Here is a 15,682-nt window from a genome sequence, read left to right as displayed (position 1 = left end):
GCTCCAGGCTTTTTTAAAAGGCAATTTTAGCAGATTCAAAACACGAAATTCTGTGCTCACTACCTTTTCCAGTTGAACATAAACTAAACTTTTTTTAAAAACATTTTAAATGCTGCTATTGTTTGCGAAGTTACAAGATCGTTAAGGGCTCTGCACACAGCGTGCGATTTCTGTTGCGCGTCGCCGTCAACGTTCCATTTTGAAGTTTGAATGGAAGTCTATGAGAACATACAACAGAAATTGCATCGCACGCTGTGTGCAGAGCCCTTTAGCCCGCAGCGCAGAGCGCACAATGTATACGAGTTGACTCGCTGGAACGAGACACGCCGCAAGACCACCACACACGTGCCATATCATACCGTCTCATCATAATTATTACATCGTATTTATCATCATATTTTTCACTATGTGTGGTTACCTGACCGTCTTCCTCATCTTCTGGTACTTTTCGTTTGAAATACTTTAACAAACTCATCTGAAAATGGAACCAGGAATTTATGAACACATAGCTAGCTAACATTGCTAGCTAACATTTCTGGCAATTACTTTAAGTAGTTCTAAGGTAGCGGAAACATAATTGTTTCACAAAATAGCCTGATTTAGTTGACCATGAACATCAGACTACATTACGAATGTTCATTTAAAATACTTGTATACTGAGCACTGGTATAAGAACACGAACCATAGAATGCAATAACCCACCGTCGTGCTGATGCAGTGTTGCTAATCAATCTGTAATGGATTGTAACACCTGAAGTAGTTTGTAGACTAGACGCAGCCTACCTAGATGTATTCGACCAATCACAAAACAGTTTTGCAAGCGCGTCGCTTCGCGCTTGTGGGTGTGTCTAGCGCTGTGAAGGTCTGAAAAGCGGCCTAAATCTTTTTTTTTTTTTTGGGTTGAGAAATCTGCATGGTGGCGGAGGAAATTCCATCGTGGCGGACCGCCACGATGAAATGCATGTAGAGGAAACACTGGGTCATTTAGAGTGTGTGTGTGGTGTGTGAGTGAGTGAGTGTGTCGGCCTGTGTCTGAGAGAGCCTGTGTGTGTGTGTGTGTCTTGAGAGAGCGTGTCCGTGTGTGAGCCGGTGTGCTGCTGCAGGGGCGGTACTAACACACTAACATCCCCAGCGAGCTGGCAGCTGTCTCTCCCAGCCGGTGGTAAACGGGGCAGGGTGAACCAAAGCTCCCCTGCAGCGGAGGTGCGTCGAGACGGCGTAGTTCCTCCTTCCTCTAAGCTCCCCCAGAAACCATCCACACCCACCAGGGTACCCACCGCCAGGGTACCCACCGCCAGGGTACCCACCACCGGAAAACACACCGCGCCACAGGCCACAGCCACAGGCTCGTACATCAGGAAATGTAAAGCAGATATTTATTAGTGAGTCATTAGGGTCGGGGAGAGTCGGGTCAGAACCTCAAAGCATGTCCTCCGGCACGCTCATCTGAACCCGGATTAGCATGGCGCTACGAGGAGAGAGAAGCAACCCCCCCCACCGAGTAGCGCCGGGGATTAAAACAACCAAAGCCGAAAGGTCAGCATCACCCGGCTGAACGGGGGCGACTTTCAAGAGCCCACCCCCCACCAGAAGCAGCGGTCCAGACCTCCCGACACCTCCTGTATCCATCTTCCTGAGGCGGTACAACCAGAGAGAACCGTACTAGAATATTGAACGACGAACGGCAAACTATTATTTAATCTCCGGGGCTGACGGTGTCGGATTAAACGGTGGATGCCCGGAGGAGGGGGGAAGCTGCGTCGTTGGGGGAGCTGACCTTCGACCCCTAGCCTGTGGGCCCTGTGCTTGTGATTGGCTCCCTTGAATTATGAAAAAGGCAGTTTAACCCCTGTGTTTGACCCTGAGAGAGAGAGAGAGAGAGAGATTGAGAGAGAGAGAGAGAGAGAGAGAGAGAGAGAGAGAGAGAGAGAGAGAGAGAGAGAGAGAGAGAGAGAGAGAGAGAGAGAGAGAGAGAGAGAGAGAGAGAGAGAGAGAGAGAGAGAGACAGACACGCGTTGACTTCACGACGTGCGAGACAACACGGAGCGAGTCCTCCTTACACCAGCCCCCGTATGGCATAGGCAGGCACACTCACACACAGCCGAACACACATATCTCTCTGTTTTTCACAGGCAGCCCCCTCATCTCTCTCTCTCTCTCTCTCTCTCTCTCTCTCTCTCTCTCTCTCTCTCTCTCTCTCTCTCTCTCTTTGTCTCTGTCTCACTCTCTCTCTCTGTCTTTGTCTCTCTCTCACTCTCTCCCTCTCTCTCTCTCACTCACTCTCTCTTTGTCTCTGTCTCTCTCACTCTTTGTCTCTGTCTCTCTCACTCTCTCTCTCTTTGTCTCTGTCTCCGTCTCCCCCCCCCCTTAACAATGTCGATAGACAACATAACATCGTCATTGGGTCTTGACAGCATTAAGTCTCTGTGCTCTCTCGATTGAGTCGCCAGCATGTATCGGACTGGCGTGCGGGCGGGTGTGCGGGTGCTAGAGAGAGTTCCGTATGTGCGGGCGGGTGTGCGTGTGCTAGAGAGAGTTCCGTATGTGTTTCGCACCGTGGAATGAAGAATGCGCCTCGAAAGATTTATCGTTGGGATTAAAGGGGTGGGCTGGGTGACAGGAAATGAGGAGGATTGTGCGGAGGGCCATTTCCTCTCCTCTAAATTTAGCCCGTTGAGCAGCACCATCGGCATGCTGGGCGAGAGGGCGGGGGGGGCGGGGGAAGAAGTGTAACAAAATATTTGGACTCTCTTCTTAGAGTGTTTTTTTTTCTTCTTTTTTTTTTTCACTTACAAGACACTCTCCTAAGATGCCTAGTCGTTCTGCCTGAGGAGTACCCAGTGTTTCCTCTACATGCATTTATTCGTGGCGGGCCGCCACAATTGAATTTCCTCCGCCACCATTCAGATAAAAAAAAAAAAAAAGAGATTTAGGCCGCTTTTCAGACCTTCACAGCGCTAGACACACCCACAAGCGCGAAGCGACGCGCTTGCAAAACTGTTTTGTGATTGGGCGAATACATCTAGGCTGCGTCTAGTCTACAAACTACTTCAAATGTTACAATCCATTACAGATTGATTAGCAACACTGCATCAGCACGACGGTGGGTTATTGCATTCTATGGTTCGTGTTCTTATACCAGTGCTCAGTATACAAGTATTTTAAATGAACATTCGTAATGTAGTCTGATGTTCATGGTCAACTAAATCAGGCTATTTTGTGAAACAATTATGTTTCCGCTACCTTAGAACTACTTAAAGTAATTGCCAGAAATGTTAGCTAGCAATGTTAGCTAGCTATGTGTTCATAAATTCCTGGTTCCATTTTCAGATGAGTTTGTTAAAGTATTTCAAACGAAAAGTACCAGAAGATGAGGAAGATGGTCAGGTAACCACACATAGTGAAAAATATGATGATAAATACGATGTAATAATATGATGAGACGGTATGATATGGCACGTGTGTGGTGGTCTTGCGGCCTGTCGTTCCAGCGAGTCAACTCGTATACATTGTGCGCTCTGCGCTGCGGGCTAACGATCTTGTAACTTCGCAAACAATAGCAGCATTTAAAATGTTTTTAAAAAAAGTTTAGTTTATGTTCAACTGGAAAAGGTAGTGAGCACAGAATTTCGTGTTTTGAATCTGCTCAAATTGCCTTTTAAAAAAGCCTGGAGCAGGAGAGAAGCCATCCTCGAGTTTTGGCTGAAATTACGTCGTTGTTTTGAGCGCGCGTGCGCGTTTCATGCGCGTGCACGCGGTCAGCGCTACCCGCCACCATTGTAAAAATTCCTGGAGGAAACACTGGTACCCTAGCGCTTAACCCGCTAAGCGCCCCCCTGACCGGCTTCCTCTTTAGTCTGGACGTCTCACACAGATACAGTCAGACACACAACAGTAAAACAAATAAAAATAAACATAAACTTTCCCCGGAAGTTTCTCTCTCTTTTCCAACCTCTTGACTGAAACGTAAGTGCGCCGTAAAATTCCTCCTTGTTCCTCCTAAAATGGCTTCCCTTCTCCGTTTTACACAGCTCATGTTTTTATTTCCTCCACATCAGTGGTGGTGGACCCCCCCCCCCCCCCCCGAGCACCACGTGACTGACTGGTGTCTCCCCGTGCCGGGTATCGATCCCCTCCCTTCATTCAAACGCCATGTAACACCGCTTACGGTCACCGCGCCGGTCGACTGGAGTCCAGCCGGTCAATAGAATCCTGTAAGCGTCCCATTTATAACCACTCCTGGTGGGGGCATTCCCCCTGCTGATAGATTATGCATGGCACCTCTCTCTCACCCCCCTCCCTACTCGATAATGGCATAATGAAGACTTAATGGGGCACCTGGGCGAGTGGCAGGCCTACATTAACCCCCCCACACCCCCCTGTCTCATTATTGCAACCACAGCTTTGTTTGTGTCAATCGTCTTGGACAGTTGTAGTCTCTTATTGGACCGGGTCATCCGGGAGAGGTCATCCTTATTCATTAGGCTATCTCACCACGCTGGCTAGCTGCCACCGCCGCCGCCGCAACGGGCGCTCTCTCCCTCCTTACGGAGACAGTTTGGACAGTGGAGATGTTCATGGCCGATCATTACTCCTGTTTGTGTGCGAGCTCATTACTCTAAGTGCCTCCTGGTGGTACAGTACACCGGGCTGGACGACCACGGGCGATGACCCGGGATATGTTGATATGTTGGTGGAAGGAAGCATTGGAAGGGGAGGTCCCCCAGGGAGTGTGTACAGTGTGTGTGCATGGTGTGGACTGACGGTACACAGGTTAGTAATGAGAGTTAGGGAAAGCTCATTGTGTCTGTGTGTGTCTGTGCGCGCACAGTTAGGTAGGTAGGTAGGAGGTGTGTGTGAGTAGGCAGGTAGGACGTGTGTGTGTGTGTGTGTGTGTGTGTGGGCAGGTAGGACGTGTGCGTGCGTGTAGGGTGTGTGTAGGCAGGTAGGACGTGTGTGTGTGTAGGCAGGTAGGACGTGTGTGTGTGTGTGTGTGTGTGTAGGCAGGTAGGGCGTGTGTGTGTGTGTAGACAGTAGGGGTGCAACGGTTCTCGGTTTTTTTACGGACGGTACGGTTTGCGTTCCACGGCTCAATTCACTAGTGAACCGTGACGGTTTTCGGTTTATGCTGCGATTTGGCTGCGTTCGTAAATTAGCTCTGAGAGCGCCGCAACAGTTTGAGGAAGCCCCGGATTCCTACAAGTCTGCGGTGTGGGGTCATTTCGCTTTTCCCGTTGAATACGACAATAAGGGGGGGGAAACAGTGGACAGAAATATTACTGTCTGCAAGCTCTGCTTAAAGCGTGTGCCATATGCAAATGGTTGCACCTCTAACATGAACCAGCATATTCGCCGCTACCACTCAACGATAACACTGACTGGGAGCAGGAAAGCCAGTCAGGCAGCGTCAGTGAGCAGACAGCAGTCTCTCTCTGATGCGTTCGGACAGACGTACACTACCACTTCCGAGAAACACAAAAAAATAACCAATGCAGTGGGGATGTTCATTGCAAAGGATTTGCAGCCCTTTTCGGTGGTTGGAGATTTGGGTTTTCGAAATCTGATAAAAACTCTCGAGCCCCGTTACAGTGTCCCCTCCCGTACATCATTCAGCACCAAAATACCGTATTTTCCGGACTATAAGTCGCACCCGAGTATAAGTCGCAGCAGGCCAAAAATGGGCCATGAAGAGGAAAAAACCACATATAAGTCGCACTGGACTATAGGTCGCATGGTTCAAGGGAACGGGCTTGGCGGAATCAGCGGGGAAATGGCTATTCTATCGCGTATGAAGCGCTACCGGAAGTAGCAAAATGCTACTCGCGGGTACAACATTGCAACGTTAAACAGCCTCTGGAAGGAATAAATGACTTTAATATCGTTTCTAACGTCCATAACATTGTGTATAAGGTTCATAACATCATGTTTAATGTCCACATTGTCGTGTTTAATGTCCACATTGTCGAGTATAATGGCTATTCTATCACGTATGAAGCGCTACCGGAAGTAGCAAAATGCTACTCGCGGGTACAACATTGCAACGTTAAACAGCCTCTGGAAGGAATAAATGACTTTAATATCGTTTCTAACGTCCATAACATTGTGTATAAGGTCCATAACATCATGTTTAATGTCCACATTGTCGTGTTTAATGTCCACATTGTCAAGTATAATGGCTATTCTATCGTGTATGAGGCGCTAGCGGATTTACTCCTTGGTTAATGTCAGTCAGAGATTACCGTATGTCAGTTCATGTCAGTCAGAGATTATGAATTATTGATATATAAGTCGCACCTGACTATAAGTCGCAGGACCAGCCAAAGTATGAAAAAAACCGCGACTTATAGTCCGGAAAATACGGTAATCCCCGGTATTTACCAAACAACGCGCAGAGGCATTGAAGACGATTTGGCAAAAACACAGAGCTTTGCACTGACTACGGAGGGTTGGACCTCCCGGGCAACGGAGAGTTACCTCACTGTCACGGTCCACTACATGTCACCGGATTGGGAGATGAAGAGCGCAGTACTGCAAACTCGTCCACTATACGAAAGCCATACCAGCGCGCACCTGGCAGAGGAACTAACAAATGCAGTGACTGAGTGGAAGTTGGAGAGGCCAAACATAACAATTCCCGTAACAACAGACAACGCAGCAAATATCGTAAATGCGATCCATGAAGCTGGTGGACTGGGGCCACAGATCGGCTGCTTTGTGCACGTCGTAAATCTCGCCGCCAAGAAGGCAGTGGCAATAACCCCGGTGTCCCGCCTCCTGGGTAAGATCAGACATGCAGTCACTTTCTTCCACAAAAGCACCACAGCCCACCATATTCTGACAATATGTTAGATATGTTAGACTTACCAAAACACAAATTAATCCACGATGTCGCAACTCGTTGGAATACAACACATGACATGTTGGAACGCTATGTGGAAAGTGTTACTTTTGTAGTGTGAATTTGTTTTCCTCCTGTTTGTATACGGGCTACCAGCTGTCAAGGCTAAAGTGCACTTTTACTTTCGAAAGTGTTTATTTATTTTTGGACATTTGAAAGTGTTTTTTGTTTATATACAATTATATATACAGTGTTTCCTCTACATGCATTTCATCGTGGCGGGCCGCCACGATGGAATTTCCTCCGCCACCATTCAGATTTCTCAAAAAAAAAAAAAAAAATAGGCCGCTTTTCAGACCTTCACAGCGCTAGACACACCCACAAGCGCGAAGCGACGCGCTTGCAAAACTGTTTTGTGATTGGTCGAATACATCTAGGCTGCGTCTAGTCTACAAACTACGATCCTCCACTCCTCTATCACCGTGGACACAGCAAGGAGCGAATTCCCGGGTAGAAATATTTCCTCTCCCCGCTGTCAGCGGTAAGCGGTACTTTCCTCCAGCAGCGGTAAATGAGGCACCCTTTGCGGCTTAATAACTTTGGTTCTCCGGGGGTTACGGTAAAAATTCCAACGTGTTTTTATTGACAACGGAATTACATGCTGGAAAAACATGCAGACACAGACAATAAGAGACACACGGGAGAAGTACAGGAAAACATTTTATTTTTTTGGGCCATCCTCGAGTTTTGGCTGAAATTACGTCGTTGTTTTGAGCGCGCGTGCGCGTTTCATGCGCGTGCACGTGAAAAAATCGCGAGCGCGCGCGGTAAGCGCTACCCGCCACCATTGTAAAAATTCCTGGAGGAAACACTGATATACATTATATACATAACATATACATGTGTATGTTAAAGTTCCATATTATGTATAAGCAAAATAAAGTAAAGTAACAGTTTGTAAATAAATAGTAGCATTTGTTTCTGAACCGAACCGTACCGAAAACCGTGACCCAAAATACCGAACCGTACCGAACCGTGGGCCAACTGAACCGTTGCACCCCTAGTAGACAGGTAGGACGTGTGCGTGCGTGTAGGCAGGTAGGACATGCGTCTGTGTGTGTGTGCGTGTAGGCAGGTAGGGCATTCGCGTGTGTGTAGGCAGGTAGGACGTGTGTGTGTGTAGGCATGTAGGACGTGTGTGTGTGTGCGCGTGCGTGCGTGTAGGCAGGTAGGACATGCGTGTGCGTGCGTGCGTGTAGGCAGGTCGGACATGCGTGTGCGTGTGCGTGTGCGTGTGTGTGTGTGTGTGTGTGTGTAGGCAGGTAGGAGCGTCCGTCTCCCAGGCTGACGTGTGGATGGTGAGGTGAAGGCGAGGGCGATGATGATGATGATGAAGCCTGTTTGCCTCTGCCGTCTCCACCACGCCTGTGCGGAGGTCCTCTCCGTTCGGGGGAGCCCTCCTCAGCCTTGAATCTTCCCTGCTAATGACTTCCCCCGAGCTAGAGAGCTTCCTCCTCCTCCGCACCATCCACACCATCTCCCAACACCACCAGCACTAAGAGCATTCAGCCTGCCTGGGCTGACTCCCCGGCTTGGAGGTGTTGGAACGGTTTGATTTCCTGCCCACTTGTCTACTACAACACACTGTCCACTTTAGTATTGCCACCTGGAATGTGATTGAGACCCGAGTGTTACCGTGGCGCCCAAACCTCTGCTAGAGGATTACAGCTCAATTGAAATCGGAACACCCTAATCTGTTTACAGGACACCGAGATCTCTGCCCCCAAACCCAATGCCGTCTCAAGTGAGCCGGAGTCAGACTTTGTGTTGTGTTTATTTTTATGAAAAAAGAGAGTGCGAGCCGAAGAACTCTTCTCCCCCCGTGGAGAGACGGCTTAGACTTGGTGAGACGGGGGGAACCGTGACATGGTGTACAGGAATAAAAAAAGAAAGAAAGAAATAAACTCTCTTCCTTTTCCCAATTAGAGATGTCTATCAGGGAGGGGGTCCTCCCGGCCCGGTCTAATCCCTGTAGCCCGAGTCTCGCTCTGCTGCTCCTGTGGCATGGCACGCACTCTCACACACGCACACACACACACATATATACACACACACAACACACAGACAGGAGAACACACACACACACACACACACACACACACACAGGAGAACACACATACACACAGACAGACACACACAACACACAGACAGGAGAACACACTTACACAGACGGACAGACACACACACACACACACACACACACACACACACGGGCAAACACACACACGGACACACATACACACAGGCACACACACACACATCCTGGCAGTCAAACTGGGTCAGGTCGCTCCGCCGCTGTCGCTCCGCTTCTCCACGCAACAATGGCGTCCCTCTGCCTGGGCTCTGTAAGCTCCCCGCTAGAAAGCCCAAGTTGGCAGGGCGGACAAAGGGCCGTCTCTCTCCCCCCTCTGTCCCTGCCTGCCTGCCTGCCTGCCTGCCTGCGCCTTCTCTTCTATTAATGCAGAGGCCTGTCTCTGTGGAGGCAGCAGCACATCCCTGCCTGGTCTGATCCCTCTCTGCTGTCTGTAACCCCCTCGCACTCCCTCCATCCCCCACTCCTTCACGTCCACTTCAAATCCTATTTTGTTTGTCGTGTTTTGGGGGGGGGGGGGGGTGTGTGTCTGTGTGTGTGTCTGTGTGTGTGTGTGTGTGTGTGTGTGTGTGTGTGTGTGTGTGTGTCTGTGTCGGTTACAGACAGACAGGCCTCTGCTGCTCTGTGGCAGAGAAGTGTGAGGGAACATCGACTGAGCTGTGTGAATAGAAACCCTCTCTCCTCTCTCTCTCCTCTCTCTCTCTCCCTCTCTCTCCCTCTCTCTCTCCTCTCTCTCTCCTCTCTCTCTCTTTCTCTCTCCCCCCCCCCCCCCCCCCCAGAGGGGACGAGGGGGGGTCTGGCAGGTCAGCCCACGCTCACACAGAGCTCTAATAAGGAGGCTGCCGCCTCAGACGGAGGTCAGGGGGGGGGCAGGCGTAGAGGGACGCAGGGGAACTAGTGTGTTTCCCTTACCTACGGTAGCGGTCTCCGCTAGAGGCTAGAGCAGGGGTGGCCAACCAGTCGGAGACTAAGAGCCACAAAAAAATATTGGGGTACCACAAAGAGCCACATCATACATGCGGGCTCACAAAAGCACTCCCTCTTACTCACACACACACACACACACACACACACACAATAATACATTTCCAATGGGCTACTTTGCAGACAGATTTATTTATTTTTCTTTCTCACACGACTGAATATGCATGAATGAAATGAAAGCAGGTGGGAAAGCTGCTAAATATCATCTCTTCTCTGCCTCGGAGATCTGAAACGAGAGAGAGGGAGGAGGCAGCTTCTGTTATTTCTTGTCAAGGTTAGCATGCACACACACAGTCTTTCCCTCTCTCATACTCTCTCCACACACAGAAATATAACAATTTACAATAGCCTACCTCACAATAACAGTGTATGTGACACATATTTTTGTCTTACCTGTTGCTCCTTTGACTCAGTGGGACTTCTGGCAGTCCTTGCTTGCCACAATCCTCTTCAAATCTGGTTTGTATTCTGTTGTGGCCACTCGAAGCAGTTCCTTCACATGTGTGTCAGTCAGAACAGATCTGTGCTTGGATTTCACATGTTTCAGGGTAGAAAACACAGACTCACAAACATATGTTGACCCAAACATTGAGAGTAGCTTGAGCGCAGCCCGTTTGACATGGGGATATGTTTCCATTGGCACAGTGTTCCAAAACTCAATGGTCCCATCTCTTAGAACAGACTTCAGTCTGTCATCCTCTGACAGTTCAATCATCTCCATCTCTGACGCTGCCTCATCTGTGACAAGGGGGGCTTTTAAACAGTCTGTCTCTGCACTGAAAGGGTCAATGAGGAACGTAATCTGAGGCCTTTTCTGCTGTAGGTCCTGGAATCGGGTCGCAAAACTCTCCTGGAGCTTTTCAATCTGTGTCGCATATTGGGCAGTCTGCTTTCTCAGGGCGGCAGGTGCAGCTTGTCTGCTTGCTTGTTTCAGAGAGGCGAAGTGTGTTAATTCTCCCTTTTGAAGATGCTCCTTAAACAGCTTGATTTTTTTGACAAATGCAAACACACTTTGCACCAGGTCAGGCAACATCTTTAACTTCCCTTGCAGATCCAGGTTGAGCCTGTCCAGATGACTCAGCATGTCGACCAAAAAAGACAAATCCAAAATCCTCTGGGGGTCTGACAGCTGCGGATAGTCCTTGTTCTTATCCTCCATGAACAGCCTCACAGCATCCAACAGCTCAAGGAAGCAAGACAGCACTTTGCCTTTAGAAAGCCACCTCACAGTGCAGTGAAGTGGCAGGTCTCTGGGAAGGTCTTGGTCAAGTTCAGCAATCAGATTTTTGAATTGCCTGTGGTTAAGAGCATGTGTGCGGATATAATTGACGATTTCCATCACAGGCTTCATGACGTGGTCTAAATTCAGGGTTTTAGACACAAGCTGCTCCCGATGAATGATGCAGTGGAAATTCCAAAACTCTGGAAAAGTGTTGTCAGCTTTACAGAGCCCCACTAGCCCGTTTGCAGATCCAACCATTGAGGGTGCTCCATCCGTGGCTATTGCTGTCAGTTTCTGGATTGGCAGATTTGCTTTTGCAAACACGTCAGTCATGTTTTTTTTTCACATCTATGCCACGGGTCCTGTCCTTCAGAGGTTGAATATCAAGGAGCTCTTCTTTGATCACACAGTCTTTTGAAACTGACCGTGCAAATATTGCCAACTGTGGTATGTCTTGTATGTCACAAGACTCATCCAATGCAACACTGAAATATTCACAATTCTGAAGATCAGAATGTAATTCTGTTTCAATGGCACTGTTTATGTCCGATATTCTGTGTTCAATGGTGTGGCGTGACAGTTGGATGTCTGAGGCCATCTTTTTCAGTGTTTCATTTGGAGACAATATTTCCATCACATCAGTGATGCATTTCTTAATAAACTCTCCTTCATTGTATGGCTTTTTAGCACGTGCAATGTTCAAGGCCACTTGATAGGACGCAAGTGTCACTTTCTCTGATTGCTTAACAAATCTTTGGAACAACTTGGTCTGTGTTTGTGTCTGGCTTTTCAAGCTGTTTAATTTACCCTTGCGAAGTTCGGTGCCTTTTGGAAACTCCTGGTCAATGTTAGCATGCGTTGTGCTGAAATGGCGCTGGAGATTGGAAGCTTTGTAATGTGCCAACGATGTTTGGCATATCAGGCAGAATGGCTTTCCATTGCGCTCCACAAAGAAATATTCACTCTCCCACTCGGCTAAAAACGTCCTGTGCTCATCTCCATACTTGCGTTTAGCTGTACATTTCTTCCCTGACATTTTTATTTTGTTGTTGTTATCCGTAATTTGTCAAATGAACTGTCAAAAAGCCGTGTTACAGCTTCTCCTCAGAACGGACAATTAGGGAACAGTGTTGCCTGATTTGGCCGATTCCAGCCCAATCGGGCTACTTATGATCACTCTGGGTGGGTTTATAGACAGGGGTGCACATAACTGGTGCGCCAGTGCGCATGCGTCGCCAAAATGCATGCTGCGCGGCAGATCAGCCGCACGAGGGCGCTTTTGCGCACCAAAAAAAAAAAAAGTTGATCACAAAAAAAACATCCTCTACCATGGTTGAAATTGAGGACAGTGATAATTTACAGCAGTCAAGAGAGCAGTGATGATGACGATTAAGCTTGTAGTATAAATAAATGCTTAGGCTGTAACTTTTTGTTGAAAAGTTGATTTCAGTGTTTACAGAACAGAGCAGTGCTTAAAGAGATCAGTTGATTTCATTGTGTTTAAAGGAGTCTGACAGACTTTCATGCTTAAAGAGCAGTCATTTGATTTTGCATTTGTTTCTTTTGTTTTGCACACAATCATTTGTTCGTTCATCTTTATTTATGAATAAATGTCGTTTTGCATGTATCCCTTTTTCATCCATCCTGTGGGACGGGTCGTGACTCGCGAGCTCGGGGAGCACCAAGCAGCATCCCTAGGTGCTCCTCTGAGCACTGGCCCCAAAAAGTTATGTGCACCCCTGTTTATAGACTCTGGTTGGGCTGAAAAATCAATCCAATCTGGCAACACTATTAGTGACGCGAGATTGGATTGGATTGGAGATCGGATTGGATTGAAAAAAATGTAAAAAAGTATCGGGTTACAGCAGCGTGCAGCGAGACAGAGGCCGCGTTCGTAAATTCGCTCTGAGAACGTTGCTCCGGCGAATTTACGAACGCGGCTTGTCAGAGAGAGCGCTACACCAACACTTTTAATGAATGGATTGAAGAGCCGCACACAGACAGCCAAAGAGCCGCATGCGGCTCGCGAGCCGCGGGTTGGCCACCCCTGGGCTAGAGGGTCACTCTGAGGCGGCGGCCACCTCACCCCAGCCGGAGCGCAAACATCTCACAGCCGTGTGTGTGTGTGTGTGTGTTCCTCCACAGGGAGCCGACAAGGAGCGGAAAGGACCGGACGGCCTCAGCGCCTTCGAAGCGGCCGAGACCGACGCCATCAAGGCCCTCCTCAAGTGAGACCAGGAAGGCGGGTCGGAGAGACGGACGGGCGGACGGACGGACGCAGTGGTCTCCGGACAGACAAGGCGGACACACCCCTTCCCACGACCTCTGTCTTCGCGCTGCTTGTGTCTGTCTGTGGGGTTGTGTTTGGTTTTGGTTTTCCCTTTTCTTTTTTTTCTTTTTTTCTTTCTTTCTTTCTTTTTATTTTTTTATTTTTTTTATGATTATTTCATTGGGGGATTATTATTTTTTTCTCTCTCTCTCTCTTCTTGCCTCTTCCACTAGTCATTGAATGGATGGACTTCATGTCTCCCTTAGGGACCAAAACACTGAGGGAAAGCACCCAGACCTGGACCCTGAAAACACTGCACAAAAACAACAAAAAAGAAAGAAAGAGCTTAGCACTTATACTGTAACTATCGAGGCTCTTCCATTGTTAATGTGCAGTCCTCCTCTCCTAAACAGATTCAATGATAATTCAATAATAATTCAATAATACACTGTGTTTTGGAACCTTTTTTCTACTTCAATGTTGAAAGTATTGTACGGCCACTTGGTTAGTAGCTATCCTATGATTAGCAGTAGATGAAAGAGGAAGCGGTTGGAAAGATTAATTCTGTTAGATGTGACCTCTTCCTTCCTTGTGTAACTAGACCTGCTCTAGACCTGCCTGGCTAGCCAGTGCTTGAATTGGGAGGGTTTGTAAGAGGGGGGTGGGCTTGATTTTAGGCCACTAATTACTTCCCCCACTCCACTTCCCCACAACTGATAACATATCACACTAAGGAATTAATGACCACGGTTACTATAGTAACGTCTAACAGTTTATGCAGTTAAAACCCTCTTGGCCAATCGTGTTGGCGAATGGGGAAAAACAAACAAAACAAAAACACAAAAAAAGTTGAATGTTGAGATATCGATTTAATCTGTTACTGAAACCATTGCTCTAGAGACGTTATGATTACCTCATGTGAACTTGAGGACAGGATTTTAGAAATGCATTTCCCCCGGCCTCCGCTTTGGGTGAGTTTTTGAACATTGTTCATCATCGGGAACCTTTTGTTGCTGCAAGCCTGTGTATGTTTTGGATTAGATGAATTTGGTGGACTCTGAATTGTGGGGGAATGGGGGGTTGAGGGTTGAAACTGTGGATGGGGAGGGGGTAGTAAACGTCCTTTCGCTCTGGGTTTGATTAGATGCCCTGCCGGCTCCGCTGCATGTCAGAACAGCCTCTGCTTTTATGCTCTTCAAAATGGCCGCTCTCCTCTCTCGGTTGCTTTCAAATAATAATTACAATGCAAATGAAAATAAGAAAATAAATGCTTTCTCTGGCATCGTTGTGAGGAAAAGTCTGTAAAAACTGAAATAAAAAAAATCTTAAAATGAGACGCTTGTCATCGTTGGTACATTTGTCTTTGGCTCCGTGTGTCTTCTGGTGGTTATTCTCTGATATTCACTTTCCTCTCTGACTTGGGTTAGAAAAGGAGAGTATCGGTGACTGTGCTCTCATATTAGCCTCCACATTCCCACCGTGCACACTGACCTGCCAGATCCATACCGGCTGCTTTGAATCCAGTACTCCCTCCATCTTAACGACGCCAGTATTACTTGCGTCTTTTGTCAGATTCTCAGCCACTCCACATCTCTCCAGCTGTGTCTGCACCTGCGGCTCAGTTGTATTGTGTCCTGAATGAATAACAAGTGGCAGCAAGACATTGATTCTCTCATAATACTGCCTGGCTCCTCTGAGTGGTTGAAGAGTTACTAGGGGAAAAAAGAAACTGAGAAGTTGCTCTCTGCCCTTAAGTAAACTAGCTTTGCTCTCCCTACAAGCTCCTCGCGGCTAAGTCGATGACAAACACCTAACCTATTACAGAGCTGCCTCTGTAAGTGTTTTGCTTACGTAACAGGGCAAGCCCATTTTAAATGGAATGTCATGGCTGTCAGTAGGTGATGTGTCTTTAGAGAAGATGAGGCTTTGAGGAGAATGTGTCTATCACTTAGCCTACAGAGGGGGGGGGATGACGATCCGATTGCAGCAGTTTATGCCGCTGAAGAAATACAATATTGATTTTCCTCAACCTTGGCATCTTGTCTTTTGGGTAGTACATTTTATTTAGTTCATGTTCGTCAGCCTTTCAATAGACGTCAGCCAGCGTTCATATTACTTTGACCTGAGCTTGTCCCCTATTCAAACCCATATTCCAGAACAGCCCAGAGACCAAGCATTGCATTTCTACAATATCATATAGGTGATTCTTCTTTTGAG

General features: G+C 47.8%; 1 protein-coding gene across 1 annotated transcript in view; it reads left to right on the top strand.

The window, feature by feature from the left end:
- Positions 1 to 14,765, top strand: part of mtpn (myotrophin) — a 33,883-nt gene extending 19,118 nt beyond the window's left edge. The window contains exon 4 of the mRNA XM_080537410.1: positions 13,342 to 14,765. Within this exon, the coding sequence (XP_080393536.1) occupies positions 13,342 to 13,428 (87 nt within the window). The 3' untranslated portion in view covers positions 13,429 to 14,765. The remainder of the gene's footprint in view (positions 1 to 13,341) is intronic.
- The last annotated feature ends 917 nt before the right edge of the window (positions 14,766 to 15,682 follow it).

This window comes from Nansenia antarctica, assembly GCF_963989245.1.
Source record: "Nansenia antarctica genome assembly, chromosome: 8".
Classification (NCBI taxonomy): Eukaryota; Metazoa; Chordata; class Actinopteri; order Argentiniformes; family Microstomatidae; genus Nansenia; species Nansenia antarctica.
This window is presented reverse-complemented; position numbering and strand designations above follow the sequence as displayed.